This window comes from Odocoileus virginianus, chromosome 17, assembly GCF_023699985.2.
Source record: "Odocoileus virginianus isolate 20LAN1187 ecotype Illinois chromosome 17, Ovbor_1.2, whole genome shotgun sequence".
Lineage (NCBI taxonomy): Eukaryota > Metazoa > Chordata > Mammalia > Artiodactyla > Cervidae > Odocoileus > Odocoileus virginianus.
Genome location: NC_069690.1, coordinates 59284432 through 59302293, shown reverse-complemented (window position 1 = coordinate 59302293; position 17862 = coordinate 59284432). Strand labels below are relative to the sequence as shown.

Below are 17862 nucleotides of genomic sequence, written 5' to 3'. Positions count from 1 at the left end.
TATTACATTTTTAAGTGATTTTTGAATATCTGTTAAATATTTACATCTCTTTCCATTGCTTGGGAAGTGGTGATTGAAAGTCCTTAAGTAACATAGTTCTCTGTTTTCCTCTGGGACACGCGTGAACTGAGAATATTTCAGTGACTTCAACAAAATACAGCATCTTCCATATCCATCTTGAAGTTTATGCTTGAATTTCTGTCCTTCTCTCCCCTCACCAAACAGTATTTGTTTTGATTTAATATAATAGTGAAGGCAAACATAAACCCAATTAAACTGTGCTTTCTTACTAGATATAAGCTTAAATACGATTTTTAGTACAAATAAAAGTGAATTTCTGAATTTTAAGTACACAATAAAACAATTATTGTTGTAGTATAACTTTTGGCCTTTAGAAGGAATAGATTTCAATTGGACTTTAATCAAATTATGTTTGGCACTGTTCCCTGAAATGTTCATGTACTGGACAGTGTCAACTCCTCACCATTCTCTTAGTAATTTTTATTTTTGGAATTTGATTAGGTTAACAATGTAATCTTTCTTTTCTACTATTAATTTTTTTTGCTTTATTCCTTAAAGGGTACAGAAATCTCATTAGTAATTTGAAACATCTTCATAGTTGGTGCAGTCTGGCTGTGTTTTTCAGACCTCACATATTATGATGGAAAAGAACAGATGAACATAAAGCAAGAGACCCAGTCCATGTGAAATTTCTAGTTAGAAAGGGGGAATAAGTTAATCTGGAGAGGCAGGACAGGCAGAGCTGATACAGTTAGGACGTGCGTCAGAGGCGTGAAAGCGAAGAACAGTGAGTCCGTGGCAGGTGGCTTCCTGGGACGTTCAGAGTCGAATTCAGGACAGGACGTGCACCTGGGGCCTCCAGGGAATCCAGGTGAATGGGGCTTTTTCTCTCTCAGAATAGAGGATCAAGTTGCAGGAAATATGGTGATAATATTCTTTAAATATTACTCAGTAACTTTTCTGGGCAATGAAACCATAGTAAAATCTCTATGGTTTTAACAAGTAACATATCTCTTTGTTGCTCACCTATAATAAAATGACATTTCAATGCAAATTACTTGAATTTGAGGCCTTAGTTAACAGTTACACAATAAGTAATTAATGGAAAAAGCAGACGGTCCTTCATTCCTCCTCAGCCCTTCAGAGCTCATGACTTCAGAGAAGCGTCCCCTGGCAGCCCAGGTCTGTGTAGGTGACCTTGTTATCCGCACGTTTCCTCTGTGTCTCTGCTGCGCTCCCCACGCGTGCAGAGGTGCTCCCCTGTCCTCGGGCTGGAGCCTCAGCTTCAGAGCGCAGGGACGGTGTTCCCAGCGCCCTGGGCAGGCACTGTGGGGGCGTGCCCGAGTCTTAGTCTTCGGTGAGTGCGCACAGGAGTCCGGGAGGGGGTAGGTAGGCCACACGTTGAATTTCATCTGTGCAAAGCCCCTTTCAGACAGGTATGTTGGGGCAGAGAGAATAGCCCACGAGGATTTATTTTTAAAACTATTTAGAAAAACCTGAGGGAGGGGTAAATTTTAGAAGTTAAGAGACGTATGGATATAGGCTAGGGATGCCTATTTGTTTCCTAGCCTTCTTATCTTATTTCTGATGAAGGTGTTAAAGAAAATGAAGGAACTGGAAAAGACAGCTGTCTTTCTAGTCAAGCGTTAGAGTTTCACTAAGGGTGAGGCCAGGTACGGGTATCTTTACTTAACACGCTTTTAATTTAACTCAATCTATTTAAAATTTTTAATTTGCATGTATATTGCTTAATATTTGTAATTTTATATACATAAAGGTGCTTAAAAATAAAACTACTTTACTTTACCTAAAGGCAGTACACTTAATTTAAGGCCAAATACATAATGTGTTTGATCAGCTCATAAGCAGTGGTAGAATCTATTGATGGTCTGTCTTCATGTTTCTTTTCTAGAGTTGATCCTTTACTCTGAGTGGTCATACTGTGCTAATGAAAAAGTTAGAATCTGCTCGTGTTGACCTAATACATCTCATCAGTTCTGCACGAAATTGTTTTAAAAAGTTTAAGAGGCTTATAATATGTGACACATGTATGTTTTTATAGTGAATAATTTATTGTTACTTAGAACTGAAGTTTAATGCTGCCTCATAAATTTTACAACCACTTCAACTTGTCCTTTGAAAAACCTCTTTAATCTTAAAAGATTTTCCCCCTTAGTGTTTCTTTTTTGATCACTATAAAATCCTGCTTTACTTAGGCCTTTTTGTATGTGAAGTATTTCTCATGGCATTTTAGATTATGCTGTTTGTGTCCTGGCCTTTTCATATTATTAAAGATGCAGAGGCCTTTTGAAGCCTCTTTGCCAGGACTCCTGTTCAGTAGAGATGGTGCCTGTCCCGTACCTTTATTCTTCCTGCAGTGCGTGTCACGTGGCCGCATCCTAAACACATTAGATGTATAGTGAGGTCGTACACTCTGAGGCTTATTCTCATGCTTTTCTCCTCAAATACACACTGCACACAAGTAAACTTAGCATTTTACTTCAGTTTCAACATGGAACTAGTCCTGTCCTGGTTTTATCCTTTGCTTCCCTTTTTCATAGTTCTTGGTTTAATGTTATGTTATTACCCCATAGTTTATTTTAGAAAAACCACTTTCCAAATTGCATTGCCATATTATTAGAGATCTTTTATTATAGTTTTATATCAAATATCTGATTCTTTTGTCGACAGTGAAATATCCGAGTTACATTTGAGTTTGGAGCACGATTTTACAAAATGTTAGAGCTCTCCCCTGTACAGTTTGGGTACTTTCCTGTAGCTGGACCGCTGTGAGTTATGTCCACGTGAGTTACTTCCTGGTCGTCTTCCAGGTGCTTAGCTCTGAGTGATGGTAAAGGCCCGCCTTGTCTCTGTGGTGCCCAGACCTGCAGGTGGCCCCGCGATGCTGCTGTGGGCACTGACGGCCTTGCCCGGTCCCCTCTCCTTGAGTGTGGGCAGGACCTGTGAGGGCATCTCACCAGCAGGATATGGCCGAGGTGACGGGCTGTCACTTCCGTGAGTGCCAGGCGGTGCTGGAGACCGCCCTGCCTGCAGACCGGCCCTCGGGGCCTGCTGCCTGCCTTGCTGCTGAGGAGCGGGCTGCCCTGAGTCTGTGGCCAGAGGAGGTGGAGCTGCCGACAGCTGTAACCGCCGGCAAGGTGGGCTCCTCCCTCCAGGTGGGGACCCGGCCCCGGGCAGACCCCGCGCGCAGCCTCGTGCGGCCCTGCGCAGGGGCTCCGGCGTGGCAGCGTCCGCACTGCTGACCCACGGAAACGGGGAGAAACGTGGGTGGCGTTGAAAGTGTCTGTCCGTGGTAGTTGGTTATGCAGCAGTAGATGACTAGTACTCTTTTTATCCTCATGTTAGAAGATTGTGCAGTCACATGCGGTACATTCTTGTGAAAATCTCAGTGTAGGCCTGCAAAGAGTAGAACTCTCCACTTCCGCGTGAGAGTTGCAGGCGTCCGTGCTTGGGTGTGTCTCACTCCACGCGCACACACACCCACAGGTGTGTAGCAAGATTGTAGTCGGCTTGTGCTACGCGTGCTGTTCTTTTGTCACATGACTGTTTTAATCCCGTGTCATGTGACCTTTGCGATCTTTTTAACACAGGTGATAATCCATAGTGTGGATTTACTGTAACCAATCTGTCTCTGTTGCTGGTGGTGCTTTAGCATTATAAAGTATGTCCTAGTTGACATCCCAGTACATGTATCATGATGAACCTGTGTGTGCTTGGGCTGTTATTGATTCTGTAGCCAGGAACAGTGAAACATGTAATGGGCTGTTGGTGGGATTATTAGTAGGTTCAACATCTTGTACAGAAAAGTATCTAGGCTAGTATGGAGTGATGTCTCAGATATGTGAAGTTCAAAAAATGTACGTAAAAGTAGTACGCTTCCATTTGTGTGTGCGTATCTCTTAAAAAGGACATGTGGATGTGGATGTGCACACGTGTGTGGAGTATTTCTGGGTGCCATGTGTGAAGCTGTTTTACGTCTAGGGAGTGGGGTAATCTGGTGTGAAAAGTTAAAAACTTTCTTTATACATGTGTCTGTTACTTTTAATAACCACACTTATTTTTTGATAGGAAGTGTCAAGTTGCCTTCCAAAATGCTCTCTCATTAAAATACTCAGCCATACACACTCTTTAGATTAGTTATGCACATTAATGAATCTAACCATGTATAGCAAATACACAGATTTAAACAGAAGGATGAAACTTTGCCAATAGTGTTTGTGGGTTATACTTAGATTTCTAATTTGTTAAAACAGGAACCAAGTGAGGCAAGTTGTACATTTATGGAGCACCTACTGTACGCTAAATGCTATTCTAGAAATCTTTGGTAAGTTATCTGACTTCATCCTCTAGAATTCTGTGAGGTTGACAGCTGCCCTTTGTATTTATTGAGGAGGTTACTGCTTCAGTAAGGTCAATAAACTCCCCAGTGGTGGATGCAGAATTGGAATCTAGGTCTTAAAATCCCAGGCCCTGTGTTCTTTCTGGTAGACCATGCAGGCATGAGTACTTTTTTTGCAGCAAATATGGAAACTTCACTTTAATCCTTTTCCCTGCCTTGAGCTTTCTTAGCAGTCTTGGGCGACTGTGCCTTTGTTCATGGTTATTTGTGGGTTGAGTGAAATGAGGCAGTTTGCCTTTGTTTAAATATCACTTCTGACACTTGGCAACTGCCTGTCCTCAGGCAAGTTCCTTCCTTTCTCCCAACCCAGTGTCAGCCTTTGTGAGAGGCAGACGGCAGTGCTGACCCCAGAGCAGCGAGGCTGGGGGAGCCCGGCCTGTCGCCTTTGACGTGGGACCCGTCACTCCCCACCTTCGGGGTGCGGGGGTCCTTCACGTGGGCTGGCTTGTTAGCTTGGCTCCTCTTCTGGTGCTCTCATGATCTGATCTTCCCGAAAGTGTTGTCTTAAATCCATTGGTCATTAATTATTTTCAGTTTAAAAGTAATTTTGTGTTCATGAGAAAAGGAAATTAACGGCTGTGCAGAAGGGTTCTGATTGTAAGTGTGAATCCTGCACATTCTCAGAATAAAGAGAGGGAATAGTATTTTAGAAGAGGCTTTTGGGAGCTCCTTAGTGGTCCAGAGGTATTAGGACTCGTCATGCCAGGGCCTGGGTTCAATCCCTGGTCCAAGAATGAAAATCCCGTAAGCCATGCAGCACAGCCAAAGAAATTAGAAATAAAGTGAAAAGAAAAGAGGCTTTGAAGCAATCTTTATTTGGATAACTCAGCAAGTCCCCTTTTCCAGAACAGAGGGAACACAATGTGGCTGGCCCTGGTTTTAAACATTTCCCCACACCACGCATTAGAAGCTGCCTACGTAGGGTTAGACTTCAGTTCTTGTCGTCTCCGTGTATTTCTTGGTGTGCACTATTTCAAAGACAGACACAAAGACAGGAGGTTGTATTCTTGTCCTACAGTTCTGTGGAAGAGGTTTTGAAGCTTCTTTGTAATGGCTGGTAATTATTTTTATGAGTTTTCAACCAAGTATGATGTGGTCTGGTAGCTTATCACCAAAGTGTAGTTAGGTCCTGGGGTGAGGAAAGATGAAAAAGAATGATTTAATGCCACATTATTTTTAACTTGAAACTTTGGTTAAGAGTTATGAGTTAGAGAGCAAAGAGTAACGTCGAATAAACCCCAACCTTTAAACTATGCTTTGCATGGAAGAAAGACAGTTCCGGTCATTTTAGAGGACTTTGTTGTTGAAAAAGAAGGCATTAGTAGCTTAGATTTCTTTAGATGCCACTTTATAAAGTGTCACGATGCTTGAAGAGTCAGAATGCTTAAAAACTCTAGGAGCCTGCAAGCAGAATTACTATCTCCTAGGTGGCGCTAGTGGTGAAGAACCCTTCTGCCAGTGCAGGAGATGAAAGAGATGCGGTTCGATTCTTAGGTCAGGAAGATCCCCTGGAGGCGGCAATGACAGCCCACTCCAGTATTCTTGCCTGGAGAATCCCATGGCCAGAGGAGCCTGGAGGGAGCGGGTGGGTACTGTCCAGGCAGCAAAGAGTCAGATATGACTGCCTGACTAAGCACATGTATTACTTTTACCATGTTAGATTTAGGTTAACTTTGTATAAAGGAAAGTTTTATCTTTTAATTCATGCCGTGTCCTTTAAATAGCATATACGTTCACACCTTTAAGAAAGGACTTGGGGAATAATTATCCTATTTTAAGTGAGGATGCGTGCTAAGTCACTTCAGCTGTGTCTGACTTTTTGTGACCCCATGGACTGTAGCCCACCAGGCTTCTCTGTCCATGGGGATTCTTCAGGCAAGGATACTGGAGTGGGTTGCCATGCCCTCCTCAAATGAGGATAGAGGGCTCTAATTTCTGCATCTTGCTTTAATGAGATCTTTCCATGGGTTATTTCATGCCAGATTTTAGTCTGGAATTAAGAATCTAATTATAGTCCTGCCCTTATGGAAAATATGATTTGCTTTACAATGATCCTCTTTAACATGTGGTTTTCCAGTAATGATTGTGGCGAAAAGCTGAGACTCCGTGCCCTTTAAAAGTGTCTCCCAGGACAGCCAGCCCTTCGCTTGCGGCTGCAGTTTAAACACGTCGCCAGCAGATGGTGATCAAGTAACGAAAACGTGCTCCTGCTTGCGTATGAATACGTTGATAGGTGAAAAAACATTTTTGCTTTAAAAATATTGATTTAATTTTTAGTCTGCATACTCAGAAAGCATAATAGACAGACTCTTTAATTTGTTCAGCTCCATTTTCATGTGTAAACGACACTGACCTGTAAACGGCCCCCGCTTCTCAGCTGCTGGATGAACTTATGGGGGAGCTGATCGTCACCTTGCCTTCCCTGGGCTTGTCGATGCCTGCGGGCTCGGGTGGTCAGGGTTAGACATGGTGCAGCACTCTCAAGTGTTATCACGGCAGTGCGTTCCCTTCAGTTAAGAGTCGCCCTGCTGCTGAGGCCGACCTGTCTGCGGTGGTGCCTTGCGTGTGTTCCGGCCGCTGTGTGCGCCACGGGTGTCCGGCCGCGGTGCGCTGTGGCGCGTCTGTGGCCGGCCCGTGTCTCCGCGCCTGTTCACACCTGGCTGGCGAGCGCCAAAGGGTGGCCGGTGTATCCCTGAGAACGGACTGTTGCGTTTGTATTAACTCAGAGAGCGTGTGGGGCTTGGAGATGGAGACCTGGGCTTCCTGGCGGATGGGGTCTGCTCTCTGCAGGGAGGTCAGGTGGCTAGGGAGTGGGCGTTGGGTCCTGGCACATCTCAGCCACCTCTGCCCGGGGAGACTGTGTTCTGGGCAGGTGTCTCCCTTTGTTGGTGAGGATCATTCGTGGTCAGTGGTTGGTCTCAGCTGGTCAGCCTAAGGTTTCAGAGGAGCTTCCCCAACTGGTCTGTTTGGAAGAAAGAAAAATTGATCATTTCCCTTAACTTACTGAAAGAAGGATCAGCCTTGTTCATCCTTTTGTTTGGAGAGAACTTTAGTATGGAACAAATATGATTGATGTGGTCTTCTTGCTAGAATGGAGGCTTGTCAGGTGGACGTTTAACCTTAGCTGTTGGGAGTGAGACTGCCTCACCAACGAAGAACAGACCTTTCTCAGGACCCTCAATCCAGCGGTGCTTTCACTCACTCGTGGGACCACTTAACTGGCCACTAATTTTCAACAGTGATGTGCTAATTAAATATCCTTCTTAGGTGTTTACCAAGACAAGGCCAAGCGACAACCATTTGTAACTGAGATGGAATGGCTCTGAAAGTAATGACCTGGCATTTCTTTTAGGCTGTTTAAATTTTTTTTATTGAGTCAGACTTTTGATAAACTTAGTCACTTCTTTTTTAAACATTTTTAATGAGTGGGGCTTTGTAATAAGTATCTTTTTATTTCACAAGCAAGTTTCCTTTTGTGAGATCATAATATCGAACAGTTTAGTTTTGATGTTCTTTTAAGCAGAAAAGGATGACAGTAAGCTTATACGTGTATTGTATAACAATTTAAAGGGAATTAAAATACTTTCTGGAATGTTGATACTGTTAAACCAGAGATATGTTAATAAACATAGATTTAAATGTGTTGACTTCTAAAGATGGTTTCTATTTTTAAGTGTAAAGTCAAATGTGTTATTCTAAAGTAGTAAATGGGAAAAATATTAAAGTCTTAAAATGTTTATGAATCTCCAGTCAGTTTTTAGTTTTGTCAGGCTTCTCACTTTTTAAAATTTAGTTTTGTTTTTCTTTTTATTCCTAATAAAGTTCCCTTTGAAATATTAAAGTAAATATGTTGTAGATCCTTGTAAATTATTTTCATTTTCTTATTTTCAGTGTTATTTCATACTTTACTGTAGTAGTTGTTGCTAGTTATTTGTATGTTTCATTGATGTTAGCAATACGGTAAGAAGACTTCTGCAGGTGGTTTATAACAGTATTAATTGCTAATTAGATGAATGCAAAGACATGAAATCTAAAGTTAGTTCTCATTTTAGTTTTCTGATTTATAATACAATAGTTGTATTACTCTTAAAATGTTTTGCAACTGTGAAACATAGCATGTGTGTAAAAACTATATGAAAATTCATTTAAAGACCATTATAAAATAAACATCCCTATACTTTTGACCCAGCCAAGAAGTAGCGCTTTTACCGAATCCCGGAGACCTGCCATCCTTTGCCTTGGTGCCTCTGCTTCCCATATCCTGAAAGACCCAGTGTCCTGTATTTTGTGTTAACTATTTCTTTGCCTCTTTTTTAAACTTCATGTAAGTGAGACCCTACTGTATATATTATTTTGAAGCTTGCTTCCTTTTCTCATATTTTTCAGATTCATTCATGTTAATAAATGTAGCTGTAGTTCATTCTTTGTTTTGTAGGAAACTTTTAAAGTCAGTGTATAACATGACATCAGGACTCACAGATCTGAAGTGTGGTGCTTGATGCAAATTCATAAAGTGACTGCATCTGTGTGTCCTCTTCTAGGTCAAGACAGAGACCACTGCCAGCTCCCCAGAAAGCCCTCTCTTTCCCCAGCCATTTATCATCCCCCAGAAGGTGATCGCTGTTCTGCAATATATGACCATAGATTAGTTTTCAGTTCTTGAAGTGTCTTCACTGTCTTCTAGCTGCTTTTGCTCAACATTGTGTTGTGAGATTGATCCATGTTGTTGCATTTAGCAGTGGGTTATTTTTACTTTATTATTGTGTGAATATGTCACACTTACATATCCATTTTGCCCGTTGTTGGTTGTTTGGGAGTTTTTCCAGTTTTTGGCAATCACAGATAACCCTGTGAGCATTCTTGCCCATGTCTTCTAGTGCCCATAAGCACACTGTATTTGCTTGGAGGTGTGAGTGCGGTAGATACTGCCAGAGAGTTTTACATGATGTCTGTAGCAGTTTACTCTGCCACCAGGAGGGTTTAAGAGTCTGTCTCACATCCTTAGCAGTTCTTGGTTTGTCAGCTTCTCCAGCTTTAGCCTACATTCTAGTATAGTGGATGTGGGTTTTAATTTGCATCTTCCCTCATTACTGATGATATTGAGCTTTTCTATGCCTGATATAATATTGATATTTTCTATGCTTTATAGCCATTTGGGTATCTTCTTTTGTGAAGTTCAATTTGTCTCTGTCCACATTGTAATAAAAATGGTTCGTCAGTCTTTTCTCCATAGATTTGTTACAACTCTTTATATATTCATAAACAATTTCTTTGATACATATATGGCAAATATCTTCTCCCACTTTCACTGATTTGTTCTGTTGAACAATATTCAATTATAATGTAAATTATTTTTAGTCAGTCATCTGGGATATTGTCTGTGTTTTTTTGTGTCCGATTTAAAGTTTTTTGCCTTGCCTGTTCTAAGATCATGGGAATGTTTGCCTTGTTACCTTCTAGAATGTTCCTTATTTAACCCTTGGGATTGTGCTACTTATGGAGCTGGTTTTTATGTATAAAGTGAGGTAGGGGTCATTCCGCCACCCCTCCTGTGGATAGTTGATAGCCATTTGATCCATTAACAGTTAGAAGAGCTATTCTTTCCCCACTACTGTGGTTGACACCGTTACTGTAAACCAGAAAACCTTGTTGGTGTGGGTTCCTGGACCCCTGTCCCCTCCCGTGATCTCTTTGTCTGTCTGTGTACTAATACTACACCCCCTTAGTTGCCACAGCTTTAAAATAAGTCTTGATTTTTCACAGATTAGTGCATGCATTACAGCTTTCCTCTTTGAGACTTCCTTGGTTCTTTTTCGTCCCTTGTATTCCCATATGAGTTTTAGAATTACCTTGCCAGTTTTTATAATGCCCATACATTGAGATTTTGCTCCTGTTGAGATTTTGGTTGAGAATGCATTGAGTCTATAGATCAGTTTGGGAAGACTGTATCAGTAATTCATTCCTTTTTATTCTTGAATGGTGTTTCATTGATGAGTATATCACATTTCTTTATCCATTTACTAGTTAACAGATATTTGGATTGTTAGTTTTTAACTATTCTGAAAAACACTACTATGGACTTTCATATACATATTTTTGCTTGGTCATTTGTTTTTCATTTCTTTTGTGTAGATATCTAGCAGTGAGTTGTGTGGTAAGTTTATTTTTAACCTTTTTTAGGGAATCAAACCCTTTTCTAAAATGGCAGTGCCATTTTACATCCCCATGAGTGTTCCAGTTTCTTCACATCCTAAACTGTTGATATTGTCAGTGTTTTAGGTTTTGGTCATTTTAATAAGCATGTAGTGGTGTCTATCTCATTATGGTTTTGATTGACATTTCTCTAATGACTAATGATGCTGAGCATTTTTTCATGTACTCACTGCCCATTTGTATATCTTCTTTGGAGAAATGTCTATTCCAATAGTTACCTGCTTCCCACACACCCAACATATAATAATCACTATAGACATTTCTAAAAAGGAGAATGATAGGACGTACAAAGGAGTCAATAGCAATTCTGAAGCCCAGTTGGGCAAATGTTGAAAGTTCCTTAATTAGAGCTCAAGATCTGGATATAATATTCTGTGTCTCTTGGCTCCTCCAAGTAGGAGGAGGCTTTTGATTCTAACTTCTGAGTTATCCTTTGTTTTTCATGAAAAATAGTATGTGTTTGCAGTTGGGTAGTTCTCTTAGTATGCTTCCTTCCAGAAGAATTTTGGGAGTCCAGTGGCCCCTTTTCATTTTTACCCTGTCCTTTTTGGTCCAAGAGCAGTGATTTTGCTAGTATAATTTTGTCAGAACCTTTGTAGGCCTCCCGTGAATCCTGTGTGTAGGGAAACTAGAAATCACTATCTGTAGTAAAACTGGAAAATTCATGAATATGTGGGAATTAAATAACAAACTCTTGATCAAGCAAAGAAGATATCAAATGGGAAATTAGAAAACATTTTGAGACAAATGAAAACACAACATACCAAAACTTAGGGGATGCAGTAAAAATAGTGCTATGTGGGGAATTTATAGTTGTCAAACTTACATGAAAAAAGAAGGAAGATCTCACATCAGCAAATTTATATCTTAAGTAACTAGAAAAAGAACAAACTGAAGCTAGCAGAAGAGAGGAAATGATAAAAATTAGGGTAGAAATAAACAAAAATAAATATTGGAGAAAGCATTAGAGAAAATCAAGGGAACCAAGATTTTTTTTTAATTAACAGAAGTGACGAACTTTTAGCTGAATTGTCTACAAAAAAAGACTCATCTGACATCAGAGATGAAAGAAGGGACATTAGCACTAATTTTACAGAAATAAAAAGGATTATAAGTGAGTACAGGAAGCAGTTGTGAATCAACAAATTGGATTACCTTGATTAAGTGGGTAAATTTCTAAGAACACACAATCTACCCAGACCAAATCATGAAGAAGAACAGACCTACAATTAGTAAGGAGACTGAAAGTGAAATTCGCTCAGTCATGTCCGATCTTTTCCAGCCCCATGGACTGTAGTCCATGGAATCAAGGAGACTGAAGCCATCTTCGAAACCTCCCACCAGAGAAAAGCCTAGGACCAGACAGCTTCACTGGTGAGTTCTGTTGCTGTGCTGTCGTGTCTGAGTCTTTGTGACCTCGTGGACCGCAGCATGCCAGGCTCCCCTGTCCTTCACCATCTCCCAGAGTGCGCTCAGGTTTATGTTCATTGAGTCAGTGATACTATCTAACCGTCTCATCCTCTGGTTAATTCTGTCACACATTTAAAGAAGAGTTAGCACCTGTTCTCCTTAACTCTTCCAGAATTGAAGAGCAGAGAAGCGGGTACTTCTAGGCTTATGTGTGAGGCTAGCACTACCGTGGTGCCAACACCAGACAACACACTATGAGAAAAGAAAACTACAGACCAATATTCCTGGTGTGCACTGATGAAAAAATCCCTCAGAAAAATGCTAGGAAACAATTCAACAGCATTATACACCATGACAAAGTGGGATGTATTCTTAGAATGCAAGGAAAATTTGACAAGTGGAACAATGATTATAATATAGAATGATGGAAAAAAGCCACACAATCGTCTCAGAAATTGATGCAGAGAAAGATGTGACAACTCATTATCAGAGAAATGCAAATCAAAACCACAATGAGGTACCATTATACGCCAGTCAGGATGGCTGCTATCCAAAAGTCTACAAGCAATAAATGCTGGAGAGGGTGTGGAGAAAAGGGAACCCTCTTACACTGTTGGTGGGAATGCAAATTAGTACAGCCACTATGGAAAACAATGTGGAGATTTCTTAAAAAGCTGGTAATAGAACTGCCATATGACCCAGCAATCCCACTTCTGGGCATATACACCGATGAAACCAGATCTGAAAGAGACACGTGCACCCCAATGTTTATCACAGCACTGTTTATAATAGCCAGGACATGGAAGCAACCTAGATGCCCATCAGCAGACGAATGGATGAGGAAGCTGTGGTACATATACACCATGGAATATTACTCAGCCATTAAAAAGAATTCATTTGAATCAGTTCTAATGAGATGGATGAAACTGGAGCCCATTATACAGAGCGAAGTAAGCCAGAAAGATAAAGACCATTACAGTATACTAACACATATATATGGACTTTAGAAAGATGGTAACGATAACCCTATATGCAAAACAGAAAAAGAGACTCAGATGTATAGAACAGACTTGTGGACTCTGGGAGAAGGCGAGGGTGGGATGTTTCAAGAGAACAGCATCGAAACATGTATATTATCCAGGGTGAAACAGATCACCAGCCCAGGTTGGGTGCATGAGACACATGCTCAGGTCTGGTGCACTGGGAAGACCCAGAGGGATCGGGTTCAGAGGGAGGTGGGAGGGGGGACAGGGATGGGGAATACATGTAAATCCATGGCTAATTCATTTCAATGTATGACAAAAACCACTGCAATGATGTAAAGTAATTAGCCTCCAACTAATAAAAATAAATGGAAAAAAAAAGAAGAAAGATGTGACAAAATTTAACAGCCTTTCATGATAAAAATACCTGACAAACTAGGAATAGAAGGAAACTACCTCAAAATAATAAAGGCCATATATGAAAAGCCCACACATAATAGCATACTTAATGGTGAAAGCAAAAGCTTTGCCTCAAGGGCACTAATGAGACAGAGACGCCCACTCTCATCACTGCTGCTTGACACAGTATGGGAAGTACTAACCAGAGCAATTAGGCAAGAGGAAGAAAGAAAAGTCATCAAAATCGAAAAGAAGAAAATGAATCTCTGTTCACAGATGGTGTGGTCTCAGATACAGAAAACTCAATGGAAAACTAATAAAACCAACACAGAAAAACCAGTTGCATTTTTATACATTAACAATGAACAATCAGAAAAGGAAATTTTAAAAAAGTTTCATTTGCTGTAGTATCAAAAAGGACGATCCATGGCTGATTCATGTCAATGTATGACGAAAACCACTACAATATTGTAAAGTAATTAGCCTCCAACTAATAAAAATAAATGAAAAAAAAAAAAGAAAGTAGCAGCATTTGAAAAAAAAAAAAGGATGAAATAATTAGGTTTCTTAACCAAGGATGTGAAAGACTTGTACACTAAAAAAAAAAAAAAAAAAAAACACTACAAAATACTGTTGAGAGAAATTTAAAAAGATGCCACGGTAAATGGAAAGACCCTCTGTGTTCATGGGTTGGAAGAATTAATATTGTTAAGATCTACAGTATGACCCAAAGTGATATAATTCAATCCCTATCAAAATTCCAGTGGCTTTTTTTTTTTCTAGAAAAAAGAAAATTCTTCCTAAAATTCATATGGAATCTCAAGTGACACTGAATAGTAAAGACAGTCTTGGAAAAGAAAAAACTGGAATTCTACCATTTTCTAATTTCAAGACTTACTACATGGTCACAGTCATCAAAACAGTGTGGTGCTATCTGCGAAGGATCAAGTAAGCTTTCTGCACCAGCACGCAGCTTTAATCTTCCCTGCTGTAATAGTAGCTTGCGCCTCCCAGTACAGACTGAAGAGGTGTGCAAAAGCTAAAGAAGATAAAGTGCCTGTACGAATTGCTGGAGTTGAGGAAAGCCATCGGAAGGGCTGCAGCCGCGCTCTTGAGCTGCTTCCCCGTCAGTACTATTTGGGATCTAGCAAGGATGGAGCTCCCAGCCCAGGCGTACAGGCCGCCCTGAGGACAGTCGGCGCTGATGCTGGTCTGAGACGCACGAGGGACAGCACGGCCTGGACACGGTGGCGAAGCTCATGTCCAGTGTGTGTGTTGGGAACTGTGGGAGGCTAGATCTGTGGCCAGTTTTATTTGTCTTTTGTAATGAAAGAACTGTGGTTTTTTTTTTGCATTTTAAATAAAAACAACTAGCGGTTTTTGAACTAAAAGTTCCTTGTCTGTCTACATTGAAATGCTATAATCACTTGGAGCGTGAGCGCCAAAAGTCTGTGAGTGCACACACTGCCTTTGGAAATTGCAGGTGTACCTGGTGTCAGGCGCTTGTTGGGGCAAAGAGGAGGTGTGCCCATGCCGACCTCTGTACAAAGACAGTTGTTGCTTTAGTTGCTGAGTCATGGCCAACTCTTTGTGACTGCGTTGTGTACCACCTGCCAGGCGCCTCTGTCCATGGGATTCTCCAGGCAAGAATGCTGGAGTGGGTTGCCGTTTCCTTCTCCAGGGGACTTTCCCGACCCAGGGGTCGAACCTGTGTCTCCTGCGTTGCAGGCAGCAGATTCTTTTCCACTGAGCCACGAGGGACGCCCACAGAGGACAGACACTGCTGGGAATGTGAGCATCCCCCTCGACACTTGATGCTCTCTGCCTAGATTTGGCAAAGGAGGCAGCAGGGTTTGCCAGCAACAGTGATGGAGAAGCCACCGTTCTTAGGTGTTGTGTTCCAGCCAGTAAAGCGTTTTTCTTCCTGTGACTCCATGTTTTATGAAGATGATACAAAGACTAATTGAGAACGATCTTATGCAAACAATAAAGGAGGGTAGTGTTTTCTGATATCAGCCTGTGGTTCATCTTCACAAAGCTCCTTGAGGGGGAGACTCTACCCTGTTCACAGTGGGATTCCTAAGACCCGTCACTACACCATGGAACGCAGTGACTCAGTTATTTGCCGAAGGAATATATGAATGAATGGACAAATGAATGATTGGATAAAATTAAAAAAGGAAACAGTGTGGTACAGGCATAAAGACAGACATATGGACAGATTAGAATAGAGAGCCCTGAAATATACCTTTGCATTATGGTCAAGTGATTTTTGATAAGGATACCAAGAGCATTCAGTAGGAAAGGACAGTCTTTTCAACAAATGATGTGGCAAAACCGGACATCCACATGCAATAGAACGAAGTTGACTCTTCCTTTTCACATACAAAATCTAATGCAAAATGGATCAAATACCTAAAGGTAAAATCTAAGACTGTAAAACTCTTAGAGGGAAATACAAAGGAAGCTTTGTGACAGTGGGGTTGGCATTGATTTACTGGATATGCACCAAGAGCACAGCCAGCAACCCCAAAGGCCCTGGATAAATTGGACTACCTCAAACTTAAAAACTTTTGTGCATCAAGGGACAATCAGCAGAGTGAAAGGGCAACCCATGGAATGGGAGAAAGTATTTACAAATCACCTGTCTGAAAAGGCGACTGGTATCCTGAATATGTAAGAAGTCCCACAATTCAACAACAATAAAAACAAACAACCTGATTAAAAAATGAGCAAAGGACTTGAACAGACATTTCTGCAAAGAAATGATCACTAATCATTCTGGAAATGCAAATCCAAACCTTATATCTATTAGGATGTCTACTGCAGAACAGATGAGCGAACAGACTACATGCTTAGCAAGGATGTGGAGGAACTGGAACCCAGTGGCTGAACACATAAACAAAATGTGGTATGTAATACAGTGTAATAGTACTGAGCCTTAAAAAAGAAGGGAATTCTGACACATGTTACAACATGGGTGAAATTCGAAGTTATCATGCGAGGGCAGAAGAGCCAGTCACAATGTGAGGAATACCTTCTGATTCCACTTACATGAATGAAGTGTAAATTCAGAGAGGCAGAAAGTTGAATGGTATTTGCCAGGGGCTATGAACATTTGAAGAGACCCTGATGCTGGGAAAGATTGAAGGTGGAAGGAGAAGGGGATGACACAGGATGAGATGGCTGGATGGCATCATTGACTCAATGGACATGAGTTTGAGTAAACTCCAGGAATTGGTGATGGACAGGGAGGCCTGGTGTGCTGCAGTCCAAGGGGCCGCAGAGTTGGACAAGAAATGAGTGAACTGAACTGATGAACATTGGGATGCATGTATCTTTTTGAATTAGTGTTTTTCATCTTTGCATATATACCCAGGAGTGAAATTGCTGGATCATATGGTAGTTCTATTTTTAGTTTTTTGAGAAACTTCCTTACAGTTTTCAATAGTGGCTCCACCAACTTACATACCCATTAATAGGGTATTAGGTTTTCCTTTTTTCCACATCCTCACCAACACTTACTTGTGGTCTTTTTTGGCGATAGCTTGATATTACTTTTTTTTTTTATTGCATTTTTGTCTGAGCTAAAAGAGATATCCTAGGTTATTCATTTAGGCTCTTCTCCAGTTAAAATGCAGTTTTAACTGGCATTGTCATTGCTATTTATTTAATTACTATTTTCCTAGTTTCTGTTTCTATTTAAGCCTTCTGGAATTCATATTATTTTGATATAAGAGATTTTGAATTTATCTTCTTCATCTCTTATATTTTCACTCATTATATTCATTCCTTTATTTTTTGTGTGTTCTCAGAATATTTCTTGAACTTGTTTTCTAATTTGCTGGTTTGATTTTTATGCTATATTTAATCTGTCATTCTCTTCTTACATTGTGGTTTTAAAATTTGGCAATCGTGTTTTTCATTTTTAAGCACATTTTTATGATCACAGATTGTTTATTTCCTTTTCTATCTGAAATGTCTACTTGAATCACATTGAGAACAAATTAAAAAGACTGTTTAGAAACTTTCTATGTATTTATGTTTCTTTAGCAGAAGGGCATTCAATTAGTCCTTTTTTAGACTTTTAAATCTTACATCTCATTACTTCTCTATCTTTATAATGACAAGTCTACGATTCTGTAGTATCTGGGATGAACACGGATGTGGGGAGGATGTTTCTGGATTTCTGTTGACATATTTTACCTTTCCATGGTGGCTCAGATGGTAAAGAATCCACCTGCAATACAGGAGACCCAGGTTCAATCCCTGGGCCAGGAAGATCCCCTGAAGAAGGAAATGGCTGCCCACTCCAGTATTCTTGCCTGGGAAATCCCATGGACAGAAGAGTCTGGTGGGCTACAGTCCATGGGGTCATAAAGAATTGGACGTGACTGAGTAACACAACGTTAGCCT

General features: G+C 40.7%; 1 protein-coding gene and 1 long non-coding RNA gene across 11 annotated transcripts in view; one reads left to right on the top strand and one right to left on the bottom strand.

Moving 5' to 3' along the window:
- Window positions 1-17862, top strand: part of CEP112 (centrosomal protein 112) — a 303426-nt gene that overhangs the window by 14063 nt on the left and 271501 nt on the right. The window contains exon 1 of one of the 9 annotated variants that reach the window (XM_070480132.1): window positions 11940-12028. The exons of the other annotated variants lie outside the window; for them this stretch is intronic. Coding sequence (XP_070336233.1) covers window positions 11955-12028 — 74 coding nt within the window. The 5' untranslated portion in view covers window positions 11940-11954. Of the gene's footprint in view, window positions 1-11939; window positions 12029-17862 lie in introns of those variants that run through there. 9 annotated transcript variants of the gene reach the window in all.
- Window positions 5236-11965, bottom strand: LOC110126177 (uncharacterized). Of its 2 annotated transcripts, none has more exons than XR_011492538.1 (3): window positions 11878-11965; window positions 6795-7403; window positions 5236-5570 (listed from the first exon to the last, which is right to left on the bottom strand). It is a non-coding gene; the product is annotated as an uncharacterized lncRNA (long non-coding RNA). The 2 variants fall into 2 exon arrangements; XR_002310339.2 differs by having other exon boundaries at window positions 11810-11930.